This window comes from Tupaia chinensis, unplaced genomic scaffold (assembly GCF_000334495.1).
Source record: "Tupaia chinensis unplaced genomic scaffold, TupChi_1.0 Scaffold138921_1, whole genome shotgun sequence".
NCBI lineage: Eukaryota > Metazoa > Chordata > Mammalia > Scandentia > Tupaiidae > Tupaia > Tupaia belangeri.
Genome location: NW_006198812.1, coordinates 782,460 through 805,134, shown reverse-complemented (window position 1 = coordinate 805,134; position 22,675 = coordinate 782,460). Strand labels below are relative to the sequence as shown.

Sequence of the window (22,675 nt, the reverse complement as noted above, 5' to 3'; positions counted from 1 at the left end):
AAAAAAAAAAAAAAAAAAAAAAAAAGATATCATAATGCCCCATGTCAGAATCTGAGGGACACCAAATGAAAATGGGGCTGGAAAGCCCAGTGCAGCCACAACAAGTGAGAGAAACAGCATGAGTGTCATACTGTTACTTTTGCACTCCTGGAGACAACCTCTTCCCTGTCACCTAATGCCTCTTCCAGCTTTCTGACTGATTTCTCCTTTTCTACTGCCCATCCCCTTGCCTTTAACTTATTTTTAAAAAATTTCTTCAAAAATTCACAAAAGTAACATTCTTGCCAGGGTGAGACAACATAAAAGTGCATTATGAAAAACAGGTAATGATTCACCTTATCTCGGACTGCTTTATTTCTGTTCTACAGCACATAACTCATACACATGGTTTTGCTTACGGCTCCCCTACCCTCCCACTAAGGGATTAAATGAACACACACTACTTTTAACTTATTTGTTCGACTTATCTATTTATTCCCTCGCCAAGTCAATAAATGTAGATGTATTCGCTTTTAGTGTCTGTATAAGGTAAATGATTTTTCTTTGAATAGTTACATAATGTCCCACGGGGCATACTATGATTTATTCAGCCATCTCCTTATTAAATCTGCCCACCTCTTAAATGGATTCATCGTCCTGGTTTCTTTCCTGGATTACCTTTTTCCTTAATAACTGGTCATGTATATGGAGCAGTAACTGATGCCAGGTACTGGGATCAATAGTCCACATGAATTCTTGTCCTAGTCCATGGGATAAGTAGTGCTTTTATTCCCATATGCTGCAGATTAGGAAACCAAGGCATGGAAAAATTATAAAATATATCCTGGGTCACAGAACTAATATAGTATGGAGGTAAGTTTCAATTCCAAGTGTGATTCCAAAGCCTCATTCTTAACTGTAAATCAACCGTGCCCCATTTCACATTGTCCCCAAGCAATCAACATAGAATCTAGAGTCATGTTGTAAACATTAACCTGGTATTTCTGACTTTGAAACGGATCAACTGGCTAAGAATGCCCCAGCTACTACTAACTGGACATATTTCAAAGTGATTTCCTTGCCTTCCCCAACACCACACCTGTGCTTGTCCTGTGCTTCACCTTTGGCCATCCATCCCTGAGCAATCAGCAACTCACTCACATAGAAAATACCCACTTTCAGAATGGACTGTGCACAGAGACTTCCAAGTTCTGAAGTTCATGATTCTTTTCTAGTTTCATGCACACAGAGGCCAGAGCTACTCTCACCAAGGTAGGCAAAGATTAAGTTCCTCTCAGATTCACGCAAAATGCAACTTTAAACACCCTAATTTGAGATCATCACAACAACCATCAACTTTCCACCATGCTCATTATCCCATATTCTACATCAATAATATGCAATTAAAGATCAAGACTTACCTGGGAGAGGTAACATGTGCTGCAAACACAACTCAGATTCGCTTAGTTAACAATTTGCTAGTTAAAATAGTTCTGATTTCATAAGGAAAGAAGACTTAACAAGGTAAATGGATTTCCTTCCAAGTATCTGGAATGAATAATGACATAGATGGTTTAGGATTGCTCAGAAATCCATGACTAGGAGGAGATAGCTGGGATGAGCAATATTAGGTGAATAGCATTTTCCTTTCTGGACAGATAAAGTAGATTGGAAGACCCAGGTCGCTTTTAAAAACCTGACAGGCTTTCTTGCAGATTTACATTATTTTCAGTGTACCCCTAGGAGGTAGTCCAGAACCAATACATGGAAGTTACCGGAAAACACTGCTTTTGTTAACACAAAGTGAAATGTTCAATAGTCAAAGATACCTAAAAGTGAAAACGATAAATTCCTTTTTGCTTGGAGGTGTTTAAGTAGAGAAAAAAATGACCACTCAGCAGGATGTTAGATAATTATGCTTTGAACTCCCAGCCTACCTTGAGAGTCTAGAATCTTATCAGTGGCTCAAAGTAAATTGTGATGCAAGTGCCAAAAATAGTTTAGAACAATGGCTTGGCATGTGAAAGAATAGGTTTGGGTGGGTAGTCAGGAGGTTGGAGGGAAGCCAAGCAGTCAGACCTTCCCACCTCCTAATGGACTACACCATCCACACACTCTGCAGACAGACCTCCCAATGGCATTGTTCTTCAGGGTGTGGGCAGTTTGCCTGTCAGGTTTTGCTCATTTCTCTTTTGAGATAAACCAAAAAATTTGTCATGAGTGAGCATTTTTGCCAAACTGTAACGGGGTGCTTGCATCAATGTACAGTTCTACCTAGAGAGTTTACTGCAAAGTAGAATATTTTCAACCACAAGATAAAGGGGAAAAATGCACTTGCAGGCACGTGATGCAGACTACTTATCAGAAGGTAAACATAATACTACAATACATTCCATTCAGCTCTGTTTTCTGCCAGGTTTAAGCACTGGGATCCAGAAGGAGGATTTGTTCTCAACCCACCTGAAAAACACAGCTCTAGGACTAATATAGATGGCTCAATGAGCCAACAGAATGACAACACCATCTAATCCTCTGTTGTTGTTTCATGTGCTCAACTCCAGCAGGTGCAAGTCTCCTTGGGGCTGAAATAATTCCCAGGTAAATTTTGTACAAACCAAGTAGCTGCAAAGCACACTGCTTAATGTAACGGAAAACATTTTTAAAAACAGAATATATACCTGAATGAATGACTATTATGTATTCAATGTGTGTTCCCTACTAAACATTCATATGTTGAAGCCCTACCCTTTAACGTGATGGTATTTGGATGTCCCATCTTTGGGAGATAATTAGGGTTTGATGAGGCCATAAAAAGGATCCCTCAGGATGAGGTGTATGCCTTAGAAGAAGGGACACCAGAGACCTTGGACAGTCTCTCTCTCTTCCCACCATGTCAGGACACAGCAAGAAATCAACCACCAGAAGCAAGGAAGAGAGCCCCCACCAGGAATCTGACTGGCACCTCGATCTTGAACTTCCCAGCTCCAGAAGTGTGAGAAATAAATTTCTGTTGCTTAAGGCACTCAGTCTATGGTATCTGATAAGGAAGCCTGAGCTAAGACAACTTTAGGACTGCTATAGAATTGAAATTTACAGATAAGATATGGTCACAGACTGAAGGGCAAGGCTTGACGGGACTTAGCTGGTACAGGTTATCCACTTTGCACATTAGCATGCTGAAAAACACAACATCACCTAGATGATCACTTTACAAATAGAACTTTAATTATTAAATGACAAAATGTGCTTAATACAGAATTTTTTTGTTTTGTTTTTAGAGAGTTGTGCTATAGGGTACATGAGTTTGCTGGAGAGACAGAAAGTGAGGAAAATAAAACCAGGAAGGTAGCCATACCACTATCCCTTCTCCTTCATTCTCATCTTGGGATTTGGGGCACGTACACACACCTGCCTAGCATGAGTTTCAAGCTGCCAGGTCCAAGACTAGAACCATGGTCAACCACATGGGAATCTAGTGCCTTAACCACCACACCACCTGCCAGTCCCTAATACAGAATATTTAAAAAGGAAAAAAAAAAAAAAAAAGCAAGTAAAAATCAGCCACATTACCTTAGACACCCAGACAATCATTGTTGAAATGCTGGTGTTTATCCTCCTAAAACTATTTTCCCTATAGGAAGTAAACCTGACTGGGATGATGGTACTTCTGTGTGGTACCATCTGACCTAACCATCACTATATTCAACAGCCAGTATAAAGAACTCCATATTCTTATATTCACAAGGATGCTACTGAGAAGCAATTTTACTGCCAGGATGCTCTATAGTTCCCACACAACTGTCCAATATGGAATAACCACATGCTACAATATCAAGCGAGAATCACTGGACCTGTGAGTTGGTTGGGATTAATTGAAAAGGGTGCCAAAAAAACTCTGAGATGATGGAATTATTCTATATATCATTTGAAATACTGATTATATATCTGTATACATGTCAAAGTTTACCAAATTGCAGTTAATTAAGATCAATAAGGGGACATGGACAGGAAAGCTTACACCAATTGTTATCTTAGAACCTGTGCTCGAATGCCTTTTCCAACAGTGGTGGCAGACAGAATGTTCATTTGGTGAATACTACTGAGCACAGGATACATATCAAGCCTGGGCTAAGAGCTTTACATGCACTCCTCCTCAATTTAATTCTAACTACCCTCAAGTGTATAGTTCTGGGACCTTCATTTTGTCAGTGAAGAAACAGACTTAGAGGTTAAGTAAATTGCTCAAGATCCCACCACTGGAAAGTGGAAGAGCCAAGACTGAAACCCAGGCCCACCCAACGCTGGACCACTGGCTCTTATCCATGATGCTAGCCTTAAAAAACATGACAACAAACGTGCCTTTTGACTCATTGGTAATACCTCCAGAAAGAATTAAAAATCTGACACAAAAAGAAATGTATGAGGATATAACCATATCATTCTTAATAATATTGGGTCATCGGAAAAGTCATGATGCATTTGTGCACAAAAACCCATAGAAAAATACGTCATAACTTTTGACAACCCAATAATAAATAAATTTAAATGAATTACAACTTAAATAGGTTCATGTGACAGACAAAACTGTATCACATAATATTAGGTTTAAAAGACAATGTAAATAACTTTTATGATAGAAGAAAATGGTCATGATACATTAAGTGGAAAAAAAATCACATTAAATATTACATGTAGCATGACCTCAATTTCTTTTTTAACCTAAATACATAAAAATGCTTTAAGGAAATACAGCTAAAGAAAAATAGCTATCTTTTATTTCGAGATATTTCTGCTATAGGGCACATGTACTTGTTGGAGACAGAGAGTGACAGAGAAAGTAAGAAATCACCTACCAAGGGGGATGGCCTTGTGACAATCCCTTTTTCTCTATTCTCTAGAGATTTTGGGCAAGCATGCACACACGCCCGGCATGAGTTTCAAGCTGCCAGGTCCAGGGCTTGAACTGCAGTTGGCCATGTGGGTGTCCAGCACCTTAACCACTACACCCCAAAAATAGCTATCTTTCAGATTAGATTGCTTCAGTTTCACTTTATTATTTTTTTAGAGAGATTTTTGCTATAGTATGCATGCACTCACCAGAAACAGAAAATGAGAAATCACCCCACTGCCCAGAAGGAATGCTGTAATCCTTTTACCTCCATTCTCTCTTGGAATTTTGAGCATGCATACACATGCAGATGGTGTGGGTTCCAAGTCGCCGGGTCTGGGACTTGAACCGCAGTCAACTACATGGGAGTCCAGCAACGTAACCATTACGCCATCTGTTGGTCTCTCATTTTCACTTTTTATACTTTACATTTTAACAATTATTATTTGTGACTTTTGTAACTAGAAAAATACAGATTTTTATCTTAAAAACACAATGGAAAACCACTGCTCTCACTAATTAATGTATATCCAAATGAAATATGTATACACATTTTTATAAGCAGCATATTTTTGTACAACCTATTGTAAAGATACAGCCCCTTAAAAACTTTAGGGTATTAGTGTGATTCAAGAACTTACACATAACTTTAAGAGAGTGAAATCACCAGGCTTTCTACCACAGTCACATGAATACTATGTATAAGGTAGGTGGTTTAAGGAACTTACAAAGCAATGTCCATATTATAAAGATGACCTTGGAACTGGATCCATGGTTTACTGGTTAAAGGAGCCAGATCCTACACAGCCAACTGTGCGATCTGAAACCTGGACTCAGCAGCTTGAAATGGGCATGTATGCATGTGTGTCCAAAATCCTGACAAGATGGAGAAATGGAGGAGAGGGGATTGTGTTGGGTGGGAGTTGGGGGAGGGAGGACATGGGCTTCTTCCTCTCTTTCTTTCTGTCTATTTCTCTCTGGTGTGTATACACAACTTCTGGCCAATTTAGAATAAAAAATTTTTAAAAGATGATCTTGAAAACAATTTTCCTTTAACTTTGAGCAGAGAGGCACAAAAATTGAAACAGATTACCACTGAAGTCCTGTGACTATAGCAGACAGATCTAATGTAACTCTGAGAGAGATTAGTATCGCCTTAAGCACAAATGTACACGATTTAAATTTGCTTCAGATGCCATGGATCTAAATAATCAAATGTAGAGATGTGGGAGAATTATGGCAGAGACCATTATTGTTTTTCAAACTCAGGTATACAGCTGCTTTTTAAAGAACGTTTGAAGAAATAGTCTCAGAAAATAAATAGTCCCAGACAAGTTTTTTCCTCTGAAATGCCTTTCACTTCAGAAGTACAATTGCAAAATAAATTTTGTCTTTATAATGAGTGAAAAAAATTACATCATCAAAATATAAATCCAAAATTTAAAATGATTAAGGAATTAGAACATTTTGAAAACACTACCATGGATGTGCAAACATTCCCTTCAGTAGATCAGAGAAAAGCATTCACAGAAGGCTTTCATTTATAAAAATCACTACCTTGAATTCTGAGAAAATCATGGGTGTGGACCAGTATAATGAAATGAATGAGCCTTTCCTCCTGATCTGAATAGCATCTTGTGGCATTGTTGTGAGGGCTAGATGGGTAAATACAAACAGCATGCTTAGAGCAGACTCACAGCAGACGAGTGGCAATCATAATAAATGCTCCTCTCATCTTAAAATGGAAAGAAGCACAGAGTTTGAAGCCTAGGTCACTTCCACGAACATGTAAAGACATCTCATATTTCTGTCATTGTCCTAGGTGCCAAGAGTAGACAGCCTGGTCCTTGCACCCTGAGGCAGCCCATATCCTGAGAGGCTCAGTGCATTCAAAGCTCTAAGGCAAGGAAGGGTCTTACAGGATGGCATGGCCAGAAGTGGAGTCCCTAACATGGATGAGTTTAAAGAGCAGGGAAGTACAGAAAAAGCTTCTCAGAGAAGGTGACAACTAAGCGGAAAGATTTAATAAGTATAAGCTTGGCAAAGAGAGCGGGACAAGCATTCCAGACCAAGGAGATGCATGTATAAAGGCCATAGTTTGAGAGAATCGGTCTGCATAGATCCAGAAGGGTATCACTGAGGGGTACTGTAAAGTTCCACCACACAGTGTGTCCTGAAAGAAGTTACTTACTTTCCAGGGCCTCAACTTTCTTAGGTGTAAAGACAGCACCTCTTACCTTGTGCAGTTGTCATAAATTAAAATTAAGTAGGTTTAAAAAAAAAATCCTTGCACAGGAGTTGATCCTTACAAGATAAATGCTCAACTTGTGTGGCTGGTATTCTTCATCATAGAGCCAATGTGAGAGAGTGGTCATCTCCTGCCATGCCAGGCCACTCTGTGCCAGCCCACTGGTCCCTTTGCTACTCCTCGAACAAGTTGAGTACACTCCTCACCAAGGGTTTGGCCTAGAATGTTCTCCCAGGTATTCAAATGCTGCTTGCTTCCTCCTGTCCTTCAGTCTCTGCTAATCTGGTCAAATGCTCTTAACAGAGAAGCCTTTCTTACTCCTCTATATAAAGTGATAACAGTTTCTTCTCCAATTTTTATCTTTCCCTTTCCAAGCTTTTTGTCCATAAAATTTATATCCCAGCCTTTGATACATGATGGACACTTGAACAATGCTAGGGTTCTGGCTCCTGTGCAATTGAAAAATTCATATGCAACATTTGATTTCCCCTACTCTTAACTACTAATACCTTATTAAACACACTCTTGTGCTATATATTATATATGGTATTCTTACAAAAAAGTAAGCTAGATAAAAGAAAATGTTATTTAGAAAATCAAAAGAGAGAAAATACACGCACGGTACTGTACAGTATTCATTAGTACTGTTTTTATCATCTGTTACAGGATAGTTGTTAGTACCTACATCAATATTGACTTTTATGATCCAAAACACTGTAGATGTTATACATAAAACACCAGATGTCGAAAATGAAAAGATGAAGTGAATAAAATTCATACTTTTTGACAGGTATTAATGCATTCATGCATTAATAAAAAGTAACAGATGATTGCTCTATGGTAGTCTGGTATAATCGATAAGACTATTTTACATAGCCTAGTCTATATGCTAATGAATAAATCATTATAAAAATTTTATGGTTAACTGAAGGTTTACAGTATTGCACTAAACACAATGAAAAATATGTAAGTACCATGAGATTAGTGTTTACTGGGATAGGTAATTTACTGTGAAAGACAAACCACTCACACAGAGACGACTGTCGTCGCATGGCACTGGTGTTTTAGGTGTATACTCTCAACACGTGAGCACATCAAAATAGCAGTATGAAATTATTACAAAAGTGCAGGGCATACTGTATTAATTTTATGCAGTAATACTGAATGCTGCATCTGTACATTTGTATACTTTTCTTTCAATTGCAAAGTTTTTTCGAATCGTCAAATCTCTAAAAAAAAAATACTGTTCCAATGTATTTATTAAAAAAACGATCTACGTAATTGGTCACACATGTTCGAACCTGTATTGTTCAAGGGTCAACTGTATTTCCTTTTTTTGGTCTGTCTGAATACTTACATTAGAAGTTAAGTTCCCTGAGGGCAGGAGCTTTGTCTGTTTTATTTCCTGTATTTTTACAAGCTTAGAGCAGTGCCTGGTACACAGTAGGTACTCAACAATTTTGTTAGAGGAATGAACACACCCCAAGCTTGAGGGCAGGGCCTGTCCTCCTGTCCTTATTCTTCTTTTACTCCCTGACATGAAGCTTTAAATAGGGGAGGCATCTCATAAGCATTTGTTGAACTGTACAATTCAATCACTTTTTATAGATGGCCATGTTTATCTAGTACGCAAAGGTCAACTAGCTGTGTTTTTATTGCTTAGCAAATAAATATAAAACTGTCTGTAATTACAATGAAACAATAGATCACTTGTTCAATTTGGTGAGAAGAGCAAAAGTGGTGGTCTGATTTGATTAGCCAATGAAACCCACTAACACATTTATCAATTAGTTCCATATAACCACAGCCTCCATTGATGCAAAAGGCCAAACACAGATAAGACATTCATCAGGATCAGTATTCTGATTTAATATGTGAAGTGCAGAAAAACAACAAAGTGTCCTGGGTTTAAATTTTTCCCCCAGCTTTGAAGTTGGCTCCTTAGAGAAACTGCATTGCTGAGATTAAGCCCCCAGGGCATTAACACCATAAATGGTCTGAAAAGGTTCTTGAGTCTCCCTTCAAATGAACCACCATTTGCTTCAATACACAAAGAAGTAAATCAATCTGAGTGCAACTGCTTCCCCCAAACAGGAGATATGGTTGTAACTTACAAAATGTAAGAGTTGAGCCTTCCAGTTATACAAACTGTCCAGTATGCTCCAGGGCTTCCTAAAAAAATTAGCTCAAGGGTTTATGATAAGTACATGGTAAGTCTATCAACTGTAGATAATTTCAAAACATCGCTTACATACAAATAAAATGATTTCATTTGGGGGAAAAAAAAAAAGTGAAGTCAGATTTAGTTTACTATAAAGAGTCCAGTCTCTAAAGAGTTGATTTTTACAAGCTAAAACTTGGACATGTGTGAAGAATTCTCTATTCTTGGGGCAGTGTCTATCTTAGGGATAATTTAAAATGTAATCCTATGCTATAAAGAATATCCAACTTTGCAGCTGATAATGTGTATGCAAGAATAATCCCTAATGTTGGTATGCCATGTTTTAAAGAGCTAGCATAGTTTCCCTCCCATCTGATTTGAACTTTGCCAACACCCTATGGAGATGCAATGTCAATGGTACTCCCATGACAGATGTGTAAACAGGTTCAGGGCATTTAGCAACCTGACACATCTCCAGACCCAGGGCAGGGTCTCACGTCCAGGCCTTCTAACACCTCCAGTATTCTTTCAGTAGAAGGAAGATGCTGTCTCTAAAACTTAAAGTAAGGGATCTTTCTCGATTTTTTTAATAGCATTATATTTTTAGTGGAATTGCACTTTGGGGACACTTCATCTAAATAATTCAGATACAGTGATTGTATTTTAACCCTGGAGCCAAATTTAGGCAGAATTCCCAAGGGCTCTGTCCTTGGCTCACCGTTCCATTTAAGACATTTTTGTTGGGAGATCTCACTAGCCTCATGATCTCAAATAAAAGCTATGTCCTGATAACTTCCAAATATTTCATTGTAGCCCATCCTCTTTACTGGATTTCAGGCTCATTTCCACCTGCCCACTGAGTGCCTCCACTGGGACATGTCTGTTACCTGACATATAACATGTCCAAAACTCCTCATCTTCCCATTCTGCCTAGATCGCTTCCTGAGGCCCACAATCTCTCCTCACTAACAGTACCAACATCCACTCGACCTTCTACTTAGACACTGGGGAGTAACTCCTGGTTTCTTCTTCATCCCCCAGATACAGTCAGTCATGAGCACCTGTCTATTGTGCTTGTTAAAATCTCTTAAGCATTCGCTTTCTCTCAGCCTCACCATCACTGTCTTGGTTCAGATACCCATTGTCTTCCTACCCTGAATACTGCCCCTGCTTTAGGCTGACTTCTCCCTGACTGCCACTCACACACACGTGTCCACAGGCACCCCTACCTCTGTAAATGCAAAATATAAATCCACTTATGTCATGTGGTCTTATGGAAATTCCTCAAAGATTCTCCTTTCCCTGCTACATAATAGCCCAAAGTCCGTGGCATGAAATTCGTGTCTGACACTGCAAATTTCCTATCAAATAGGAATCTTGCACCTTCTTAACAATGAGATCCAGCTTTTTAGTTAGCATATATTCACTCATAATATTGTATTTCCTACCCTTCAGTGCAGCCAGCTGTACCCATATGACCAAGTTTGGGCCAATTTCATGGCAAGTATCATATGGAATTTCAGGAAGGCCCCTTAAAGGGAGCTGACTTTGGTGGGAGGAATGCCCTTAAGCCATTCTTATTACTCTTATTATTCTTATTACTCGGAACTGAAATACAGAAATGATTCCTGGAGCTTCAATAGCCTTCTTAGACCAGGAAGTAACCCTGAACAAAGCAGAACAGAAAACACAGAAACCTGGGTCCAGATACCTCCATGAGTTCGCCTGGCAGAGTAAGACTGCCTACAGTCTTTTCATACAGAACACATTCACTTGAAACTTTTCACACGGTTTAAGTCACTGACATTTTTGTTTTTCCTGTAATAGGCAATGGTGTCAAACCCTAAGTAACACAGAATTCAACATCTCAAGAATAGTCAGTTCTTCAAGAGCTTCATTTCTGCTTTCCCTTCTAGCTTTAGCTTCCACTATTCCTTGAACTTTAGACTCTAGGACTACTCAAATTCTTGTTTTCCACTCTATCCACGTGAGCTTCGCTCAAGCTTGCCCCTCTGCCTAAACATGCTCCTTATCTTTGTTCAGCTTTCTGCTTCTCACACTCAGCTCAGATGTCACCTCCTCCAGGAAATTTGCCTGAATATCCATCTTGGGTGAAGTGGCCATTTTCCATGCTCCCCAAATATCCTAGGCACGGTCTAATTTGGGATCCTACCTGCCATTACTAATACATGAGCCATCTCCCCCAACACACAGAGCCTCAAAAGGCAGACACCACAGCTACTCTTTTCATATGTTACTGCCTAACCAGGACTGGCACAAAGTGGCAGCCCAGTAAACAGTGCTAATCTCACCTGGACCTTCCTCATCAGAATGGAGTAAACAAAGTCATGTGCCTCAGAACGTCTTGATTAGCTCTTTATGTCAGCAATAAGTTGAAACTTGAAACAAAATTTACTAATCATATTTTCATTTTTTTGGACATAGAAGACAAATTGCAGATAAGCCAACCTAAGAGAACATCCACCATGGGAAGCAATTTATTGTCTGAATGTTTCAAACATGAATTCCCTCAACTGTAAAAGAGACCTAAGCTCTACATAATCTTCACAGTCCCATCTGGCTCTCATTTTAGAATTTCATTGCTGAGTCAAACACATAGATCTGGACATAAGGAATTCACTGTGAATAAAAGTCTCCTCTGGGACTGGCAACATGACCAGCCTTACCTAACTTTTACATGAATTATTTACATGGAGTGTCTAATACAATCTTGAAGTCATCAGATGACTGCAAACACTAGGATAACGAAGGGCCAACTGTGGAAAGACTTGCTTCCTAGACTCCAGTCACACCAATCTTTTTTGCTGTTTCTCTTCTTGAATGCTCTTTTCTTCCCTCTTCACTAGTGACCTCAGCTTAATAGCAAACTTCCTTAAGAAAATCTTCCACCTGGCCCTAACTAGACTGAATCACCCTATTAGAAGTTCTCATTCACTGTGTTGTATTTCTTTCTTTCTAAAAATGTTTCCTGCTAGAAGGCACATGTGCTGGCTACAGAGAGAGAAAGAGAGGAGAATGAGTGAGCACACTCCTTACGAGGGATGGCCATGTCATAATCCTTCTCCATTTCTCCTTTTGGGATTTTGGGCATGCATGCATGGTTTGTTTTTCAAGCTTCCAGATGCAGGACCTGAGTGGCATGGATGGCCATATGGGATCCAGCTGCCTTGACCACCGTGCTACCAGCTGGCCCTCACTCTTTCTTTAAAAAAGACTACTTATTAATTTCATCCATGAGAGAAAGTGAGTGAGTGTGGGGGACACCTCCAACAGGGTCCTCACACTACATTTTACCCCCAGTCTCAGCCAGGTCATATCATGGGCACAAATGTGTGTGCAGAACATCCAGGGAGACCTCAGGATGTGAACCTGAGACCTTCCCATGTGGACCCAACATCACTGAGTAGGGTATTACACTATACTACTATGGCTGCTACTGCCTGTCTCTTCTTTTTTATGTATGTATGTATGTATGTCTTTTAAATTTTTGCTACAAGGCTTGCCAAAGGCAGACATACAGAGAAGTGAGAAATCACCCACTAGGGGGATGGCTACCCCACAATTCCTACATTATCCTCTTAGAATTTGGGGTATACATGCACATGTGCCTGGCGTGATTTTCAGGCTGCCAGGTCCAGGACTGGAACTACACAGTGGGACATGTGGGATCTAGTGCCTTAACCAGTTCACCACCTGCTGTCTCTTTTTAGTACTGATCACGATGCATTTTTCTGTCAGTATATTATTTTATTGACATTTTTCTCCCTCACTAGACCATAACCTCTAGCACTGAGTATTTATGCTTTTGCTCATCTCAGATCCATATCTTTGGCAGAAAGCTAATGCTCAACAAACTCTGTTAAATGATCTCTGAAAGCAAGAGAACAGAAAAGTAGCTGATGTGTTTCATTGTGGGAAAAGGGGATGACTCCATTGGTGGGCAACCAAGCTATTCTAAAAAACTGGAAAGCTCTGAGTTCTCTATCACATTCTTGACAAAGGATCCTAAGAGTCAGAGATGGAAAGTGACTTAGTAGTTACTTTCTGGTGACAGTGCGAGAGTAGTCACTGAAGGAGGACCCCATTTGGCAGTGCAAGGCATGACAAGCTAAGAAGACAGGAGGCAGGAATGTGGCCAAAAAGGGCAGAGTTCCAGAATCAGTCCTGGGTGAGGGCTCATGGCCAAAAGCTGATGTGAAAGTTATTAATGTATTGAGTGTTCCCAAGGCTGGCACATCCTGCATAAACAAGGACTATAAAAATAACAAATGACAATTTGTAGCTGTCTTCGCAGATCAAGGAAGGGTAAACCTACTTCTTGGAGCAGAAAGAATGATGTTATCAGATGACAAAGAGAAAACATAACTACGAAATGTGACTTTGATCTTTTTTAAAAAAGAAGAGTTTTCTCACTATAATGAATAACATAAAAATACACATAGGATTGGATTCTAACATAGTTGAGGTAACAGCAAGATTCCAACATTCTGGGCTCAAATGAGACAGTGTACTGATAGGAGAGGTCCCAAAAGATGAAAACCAGAGAGATAATGCCACAATTTTCCAGAAGGGGAGGAATGCAGAGACCAATGACATAAGTATGTAACATCTATCACTGAGCCAACACATAAATCATTTTGGAAATGGATCACTTGGAATTCTTAGACAAGGAAACAATGCCCACAGAGGAGACTTCAGGATGGCCTTACTCAGCAAAACTATGCCCAGATAAATTTTGATCATACAGGTATCTGGAGTCAGTAAGGTACCTATAGCCTTCATGATATTCTTGATAAAAAAAGAGTCAGAGGATGTTGGAGCTTGGTATATCCACACAGATCTAGCAAACAGCTTAACAGAGCTTATCTTGGTGGGATATTGCTAATCTTCCCAAAATCTGAATTAAAAAAGAGTCAAAAAGTCAAATTAGGTAAAGATTTTTTTTCTTCTCCATTTAAGGAGAAATCAAAGGTGATTTTCTTTTCATTTTTTAAAGTTGCCAAAGGGTGAGAGACAGCAGCCCCCAATAGGGCATGGTCCTACAGCAATCCCTTCTCCATTTCTCTAGCCTTTCAGGACTTTTGGCACACACATACATGCAACCCAGTGTGTTTTTCAGGCTTGAACTGCATGGTTGGCCATGTGAGGTCTGGTTCCCTTAACCACCAGGCTATGGAGCTGGCCCAGGGCAATTTTCTTTTACAGTTAGTGTGCTACATAAGCATTAGAGTAGAAGACACTGTGTCAGCTCTGGCAGGCATTTTCTCTGGAGCAAAAGCTTTCTCCCTGGGATCAGTTCCCCATCTGCAAACTGAGATATTGAAATACCATTGCAAGCACTTGGTGCTTCAAGAGTAAACACTGATTACCACGCACGCACCCAGCATGCCAAGAACCGCACAAGACAATGCCATCAGGCTCAGGAGCTGAAAGTATGTGTTCAAATGCACTATGTATTCAAGTGTAACACAGTAAGCAGGAACCAGTATGTAAATCATACCTTTCTATAAATTCTTCCTCACCCAACCTATTTCAGCTATATGCCACACTTTATTACACATTGCAAACCATGTGTGCTAACCAGCTTTGGGAGTTTGGAACTGAAATGCCAGAGATGGCGCGATTCTCTTTTTATACAGTTTATGAAACATGATAGAAAATGGCGCCTGTAATGCGCATCAATGGGATGCATGCCTCCTTGTCTCCCTAACTTTTCTGCAAGGCTTCATGCTGGGAAAAAAGTCAGTGCCGTGTGTAAATTATTCATGAGTATTATCTGGGTTCCCAATCTGCCAACAAACCCAGGACAAAGGAATGAACAGTCTTTTTTCCCATTGGCAAATCCCACATGTTGCTGCCCAGTCTACTCTGCTTGGTTTCTGGGCCATGGCAGGCTCTAGACTGTCAGAGCAAAGGCAAAAGGGGCAGGTCCTTCTCTTACTCCATCTCCTGAATGCTGGGCTTCCGTTCCTCTACAGAATACAAGTAACACATCTGAGAATCAGGGTCACACACGAGCTGAAAGGCATGTAAATGTAACTGGCCTGTCTCTTTCACACAGAGAGTCTGTTAAAAGAGAGAGAGAATATTCATGACCAAGGGGGCTTTAGGCATTACTCTCTAAAGTCCTGTTTGACAGTAACTTGTGGATAGTACCATCTTTATAACTTGCTGGAAAACATCTCTCTCTCTGACTCCCTACCCAAAAAAGACTATACACAAATAAACAAACAGTTCTGGTTGGATAGGTCAGCGGCATCTTTCCGATCATCTTAGCTCTGAAAAAGGCCATTCCAGGACATGTATGATAAATGAGTCTGCTGATGTTCCTGAGTTTCTCATGGGCTCAACATCAAACCCTCATCCTCTGTGATCCGAATGTGCCCTTTGCTGTGTGTGAATTCCAAAGACTTGGCTTCCAAAGGCTTATCCTTAAGACTCTGCTCCCAGCCAGTACCTTGAATAGAATTAAATTAGCCCATAAAATAAATCCACAGGATAAAAATAGCATATGAATCTATCCTAATTAAATGTGCTCCCTTCAAAGTCAACCATATCAGTTAGAGCCTGAATATGGGATTGAAGTTCAAGAGTAAATTAAAATCAGTTCTTGGAACTGAACCACAGATAGCATGTGTTGAAATAAACTCCTCAAGATGGGGACTAGTACCTCCTCCATGGGAACTTCATCAAGTTGCCGGTCATCAGATCCACCCTCCATCTTTTAAGACCCGTGAAACAAGTAGATGGGAAGACAGTGACATTCAGCACAGGAAGTGGAGCGGCTGCCTTGCAGCAGTGTGGCAACTTAAGGCCTCTGGGTATTCGCGAAAACTTGAACTCTGGCCCTTACTGCTTTTTCTTCTCTGCCTTATTTTCATGAATTAAAGTTGTCCTGTCCCCAAATGGGGAATAAGAAGCTGACTCTTCAATGGCCCTCTAAATCTTTAAGTCTCTCCCAGGAAGACAGTGTACCCAATGGTTAAAATAAAGGTTTGAATTCTGGCTTCATGACCATTTAGTAATCTGGCTATTAAGCCTTTCTAAGACTTATTCATTGAAATGAATATTAATATTATTGTTATATACTAATGTTAGGAAAATTGAGAAATACAAGTGAAGTACTGATCCCATAACAAATACTCGATTTTGCTCTTGTCATTGTTGTCAATACTGTTATTTTGATTTACAACATTAGTCCTAGCCAAATTGGGAAGTCATCTTTTCTTTTTAAAGTTTCTGCCGTAGGAAACATGTGCTCGCCCAAGAAAGACAGTGAGAGGGAGAGTGAGAAATCATCCCCCCGTGGCAGGAGGGATGGCTATGCTGCAATCCCTTCTCTTCCTTTCTTCTCCACGTGCCCAGAGTGATTTTCAGGCCACCAGATCTGGGAATCTAAACACGGTCAGCCATGTGGGAATCCAGCGCCTTAACCACCATGCCTCCTGCTGGCCTCAAAGTCATCTTACTATGAATAAAACTTGCTTTAGGGTAAGCAGGTCAAGGGCAGATGGGTAAGGGAACAACATGAAGAGGAGAATGAGAGTGAATTCACTGCCCAGGCACTACTGTGAAGAAGGACTCAACTCCCTCTACCATCAGAGATCATTCCAGCAACCTCCACAAATCACACTGCTATGTCCCCTGAATATTTGTGTGTTAAGCTATTGTAACAGAATTCAGAGAACGAAAACTAGACCCCATGATGGTGTCAAAACATGAGACTTTAGGGAGAAGATCTGCGTTAATGTCATCAGGGTGGGGTCCTCATGACTGACTCCTAGCAGACTGGTAAGGAGAGATACACACGGAACACAGGCATAATTCACCTACCCTCTGCCATGCTGTGACACAGCCACAACACTCACTAGACGTGCCTCTGGACCCTGGGCCTCCCAACCATAAGCTGAATAAACTTCTAATTTTACAAATCACCCAATTCAAGTATTTTCTGTTATTAGCAACAGACTGGAATTAGGACACTCAGCAAAAACTTAGACGAAAAAAGTCCTTGAGAGAACCCCTGAGAGAACGCTGTGGTCAGGTCATGGAAGCTCAAAATGCAGGCCTTCTGAAGCAACCTGTGGTGGGCCTTCAAGCAGATGACTCACCACTGTCCTATAGGCCCATGTCCAGGGTGGCCTTTTCTCTCACTCAGTGTCTCAGGTCTCTGATACGAGGACTATATCTAATCAAGGTTTGGGTCCCTGCACTGAGAATTATTGATAATTAAAAGAACTACCTATACAGTGCCTGTTATATCTCCTTTTCTGTCTCCCCCCCCTTTTTTTTCCTGATATCATCTTTACTAGTCTCACTCCTCTCTTCCTATTTTTAACTCCCAGGGTATTTAAAAATACTCACTGTTTTTCAAGCTATCTTACCCTTTAATAACAATGCAAATACTTTGTGAGCTCACAAAAGGAACAGCATTTAGCAAGGTTAATAAATAGTAAATGTTAAGCAAGAAATTCTTTACCTTCACATTCATGCTCCTATTCCAAGAAAATCTTTCTCAAAGGAAAACCACAATATATCTCAAGAGGAAAAAAAGCATACAGGTGACAAGTGGGTTATAATGTAATTTAAAGGGTAGAAGCATATTGATAACAAGAAAAGGAGAAAATATAAAAACAGAAAATTATGGGACCAGCGGATGATGCATTGGTTATGTCACTGGACTCTCATGTAGTCAACCGAAGTTCGAGTCCCAGATTTGGCAACTTGAAACTCATGCTGGGCACATGGGCGTGCGTGCCCAAGATCCTGAGAGGAGAATGGAGGAGAAGGGACTGAGGCATGGCCATCCCCACCACGGGGTGATTTCTCACTTTTGGTCTGTCTGTGTCTCTCTGACAATTGCATGCTCCCTATAGCAAAAATCTCTCTAAAAAAAAGAAAGAATAGAAAATGACTATTATTATTCTTTCATTAACTAACCTTCTCTCTGAATAGTTTCACTAGATATTCACGGACTTCATTTTATATCTAATGACATCAATCAGATTGTGAGCCCAGTGAAAGGCTGGGATACTGTGACCGAAAGGCTGTGTATCACACTATGGGACAAAATAACATCGAGGAGGGGGCGACGATCACAAACGTCACAAAGCAGCACACCATCACTTGGCTGGTCACTTCCTGACCCCTGCCAGGTGAACTATCCCATATGACTATGATTCTTACTACAGCATCCTAGAGCAATGGTCAGCCACATCTTCCAGTAAGGTGTGGATTCTTAAACAATGGATCTGTGATTAACTGATTCACGTGAAATATTAAAATGGAAAACAAGAGAACAACAACGTGTTCTGTACCTTGCAGGGCCCTTAGCAAACCCTGGCTGAGCCAGTCCTTGAAAAGCCTTCTCTGAGCCTCTCAGGCCTATTTTATGAATACCAAATGAAGCACATTTTAGTTTATTGGCGATGTTTATCGCAATGCTATTCCTTTATCCTAATGAACACTTAGAACAAAATGATTTCAATGGATTATCAGGAGAAATGGAAGGATGGACCGAACCGGGAGGAGGGCAGGGGATGAATTAGGACAGGGGTACCAGCAACCAAAACTCACCTGTAGATGATTCCTTTCTCGTGTAGGAACATAAGTGCCGAAATGATTTCTGCAGCATAGAAACGGGCTCGTGCTTCATCAAAACGACGAGACTTCTGGATGTGGAACATCAAGTCGCCGCCATTCACAAACTCCATCACAAAAAACAGACGATCCTGGGTACAAACACAAGAGAGGATCCAACGTGGTGTGGCAATTAGCCGAGAGTTCAACCAGCATCATGCCAGCCTGGGGCACGCCATGGGAGAAGGAGCAAGGTATTCAGTGAAACATCCTGACAGCAGGGACGGGACCGTACGATGGGTCTGGCAGGATTAGATGCCCTGGGGAAAAGGAATGTGGGTCTCCTTTCGGTCATTCCACACAGCTCTAGCTTTTAACGTTAAACCAAAAGTAGAGAAGGCATCAGGAGGCTTTGGTGTGAGCTCTAGCTCTGTACCTTACAGGCTATGGAAGTGGAAGAAGGCAACATCAACCCAAATCTAGCCTTTCATCTACTACGTGCAGGTTACTCACAGGAGGTAAAGGGCAGTGAACGGGTGACTCAGTCCTCATAAGTGGGCAGAGAACAGTCACAGAAAAGGAAAACCCTGCAGACAAATCAGCCAAACAGAAGTCTAATGGCAGTCTCGGAGTAGCCTCCATGTTAGAGATTCCATTTAGTCCATCGAAAGATTACGAGTCAGGAGTGAGAACATAAAAATGAGCATGAAGGACTCTCAACAGGAGCAATGGACTCAGACAAGTAACGCAGGCTGTGCACCAGAGGCTATGCATGCGATGTGAATAAGGTGCTAGGGAAATTAAGGCACTCAATGAACAAAATGTTCTCAAGAAGTCATGGCCTACCAGAAAAGAGAACTGGATCCCGCAAGACCCACCACATAGTTCAGATCCCAGCCCCGGCAGCTTGAAAAACTCACTGGGCACGTGTGTGTCCCAATATCCTAACAGAGTGGAGAAACGGAGGAAAAGGGATTACGGCGTGACCATGCCCCATGGGGATATGCTTCCTGTCTCTCTGGTGAGCACATTCACCCTCTAGTAAATAAAGTAAAAATTTAAAAAGTGGTACTGCTAAGATTTACAGCAGAAAATGTTTTCTTCGAAGAATCTGTAGGATAGATGGATTCCCTCACTCCCTCCCACTAACATCTACGAAGTCCCTGGTTAGCCAGAGCTAAGTGAGGTTCTGGGGACCTGACAAAGAGTAAAGCCCACATAAAGCAGATGCTGTCCTTAACAGAGAGTCTGGTGTAGGAGACACATGCTCCTTAAAGAGGAAAAAAATATCACGTAAACAAGCAAGCCCAGTCCACAGATTCTGGTAAATCTTGCAAAGGAAATGTGGAGGAAGCGCTGACATCTGGTCACCTGCTTGGCAGTCAAGGGAGGTCTCTGAGCAAGTGACTTGTGAGCTGAAGTCTGCAGAACCCATGCCAACCAGTCAGGGCCAGTTATATCCTTTTTCTTTGGAGGAAAGGAGGGAAAGGGAAGCCATTATATGAGGAAATTAGTATTTTACTAAAGGATGTCTATGTGCAGAACTCCTGTTTATCTGGGGTTTGAAGTGCCACCAACTGCCCAGCATGTCTGCACACATCCCCAGCTGAACAAGGGGCAGAGACTCGTGCGTGCGCTTGCTCACCTCGCACTGCACTGGGGTGTAACCAAGCTGATCCCTATCAGGAGACGGCACGACTTATGATCTCCTTGTTCCTATTTTAAGTAGTACCTTAAGTACAAGGGGAAAAAAATGTCCCCCTTATCTGTTAAACATCTTTAAGAATGAAGGCAGCATGATTCACATGCATGCACACACGCACGCACACACACACACACAAACACACACATCACCTACAAAACTTTTTAGGCGGGCCAATTTAAATCAACAGGAAAACTATATATCGGGTTGTCCGAAAAATCATGTTTTTGCACAGAGAAACATAAAAAAATGCATCATGACTTTTCCTACAACTCAATAAATAGAACAAGTCATCTGACTAACCTAGTGGCCTTTGTTTGAGTGTGACAGACAAGGGGAGGGGCAGAAATGGGTGGGGCTGGCTTTGATGAGCAATGGCTTTCCTGTACTTATCTGTAGGAAGGACTTGGGTGGGAGGAGGAGGTTAGCAATGTGGGGGAGGGAGTGGACATAAGCACGTACTAGAGACACCTGCAGAAGCAGCATCTGTAAGGCAGTTCTCATGCCAAAGTTGTGTTCATTTGGAGAGTTAGCTGCAGGGAACCTGATGAAAACTAAGCTGGAAAGTCACCTCAAACCACCTCTCCAGTCACTCTAATTCACCTGATTTCTGGAACTGGGTCAGTAGGTGAGAGGCTATTCCCTACGATGCTATAGTTAGTGTTCTTGGAAAGAGTTTTAAGGCTGTCAGCATCAAAAAGATAAGAGCATTCCAAAGAAAATTTTATCCATTTCTAATCACATACAAACATCCTTCTCATATCTAAATTCTAAAAAGTCAGACGTTGGGATGAACTTTAGATGTAGGGAGAGAAAATATTACCCTCTGGACTAGATAGCTGGTACAGTAGTTAAGGCAGCTGAATCCCACAGGGTAAATGGCACAGTTCAAGTCCTGGACCCAGCAGTTTGAAAATCATAGCAGGCATGTGTGCATGCATGTCCCCCAAATCTCAAGAGACTATAAAAGAAAAGATTGTGGTGTGGTTATCCTTTCTCACTCTCTCTCTTTCTCTCTCTGCAGTGAATATATGTGCCCTGGGACCTGCAAACGGAGTAGTGGCTACGTCGCTGGACTCCCATGTAGTCAACTGCAGTTCGAGTCCCGGACCTGGTGGCTTAAATTCACAGCAGGCACGTGTGCGTGTCTGCCGAAGATCCCAATAGGAGAATGGAAGAGAAGGGACTGAGGCATGACCATACCCCCCAGGGGGTGATTTCTGGCTTTCTGTCTCTCTCTGTCTTTGTGGCTAGCACACGCACCCTATAGCATTGGGACAGCACACCCCCCCTAAATGAAAAACCCACCAAAAAAAAAAAAAAAAGAGAGAGAGAGAGAGAGAGAATATATATGTACCCTATAGCAAATTAAAATAATAACAACACTGTCCTCTACTATTCTCCTCCATTTCTGCCCCATTCATGGCCCCGAGGCAGATTCTCAGGTGATACACTCATCGGTGACAGTGGGGACAGGGGTGAGTGAGGAGCCATCATCAGAATAAAGTTCTATTCAGCATGTCCTCTGGTCCCTTCTAGCAAGTGTACAACAAACAGCTGCTGCTGATGATGATGACAATGCTAGTAGCTTTAGGAAGAGATTTTCAGTTAAAACAAAAATAACAAATATAAATATGCTGAATGATTTCATCACAGCCAAAGATGTGGATATACAATGAAAGGACAAAACAAATACCTATAAGAGGTCTTCAGAAAGCTCATTAATAACACATATTATGATAAAAACTGGACTTAAAAAATTTAAACTAAAACAAACATGTACTTTAATTTCGTTTTCCCATACATTTTTAAAGCCCCCTTGTAGGCAGTGACAGAACTCAGCTTTTGGATTGTGGAATATGATTTGTCACTTATTTCTCCTTCATACCTCTCAGTATCTCTCAGGGTTTCTGTGATGAGTGTGTATACTCTTATCACTAGAAGCAAATTAAGTTACATGTGCTTCCTCCATATTTTTATCTGAAAAATGCAAGATAAGACATTGAAAAGATGCAGTGTTGAAGCTGGGTTAGAGAGCAATTATTTAGAGAGGGGAAGTCAGAAAACAGCTACAGAAAGAGGGACCCTCACATTCCT

At 41.0% G+C, this 22,675-nt stretch overlaps 1 protein-coding gene across 1 annotated transcript in view; it reads right to left on the bottom strand.

Annotated features, from left to right (window-relative positions):
* PRKCH (protein kinase C eta) overlaps window positions 1–22,675 on the bottom strand; it is a 244,505-nt gene that overhangs the window by 59,795 nt on the left and 162,035 nt on the right. The window contains exon 10 of the mRNA XM_006161771.3: window positions 18,874–19,028. Coding sequence (XP_006161833.1) covers window positions 18,874–19,028 — 155 coding nt within the window. The remainder of the gene's footprint in view (window positions 1–18,873; window positions 19,029–22,675) is intronic.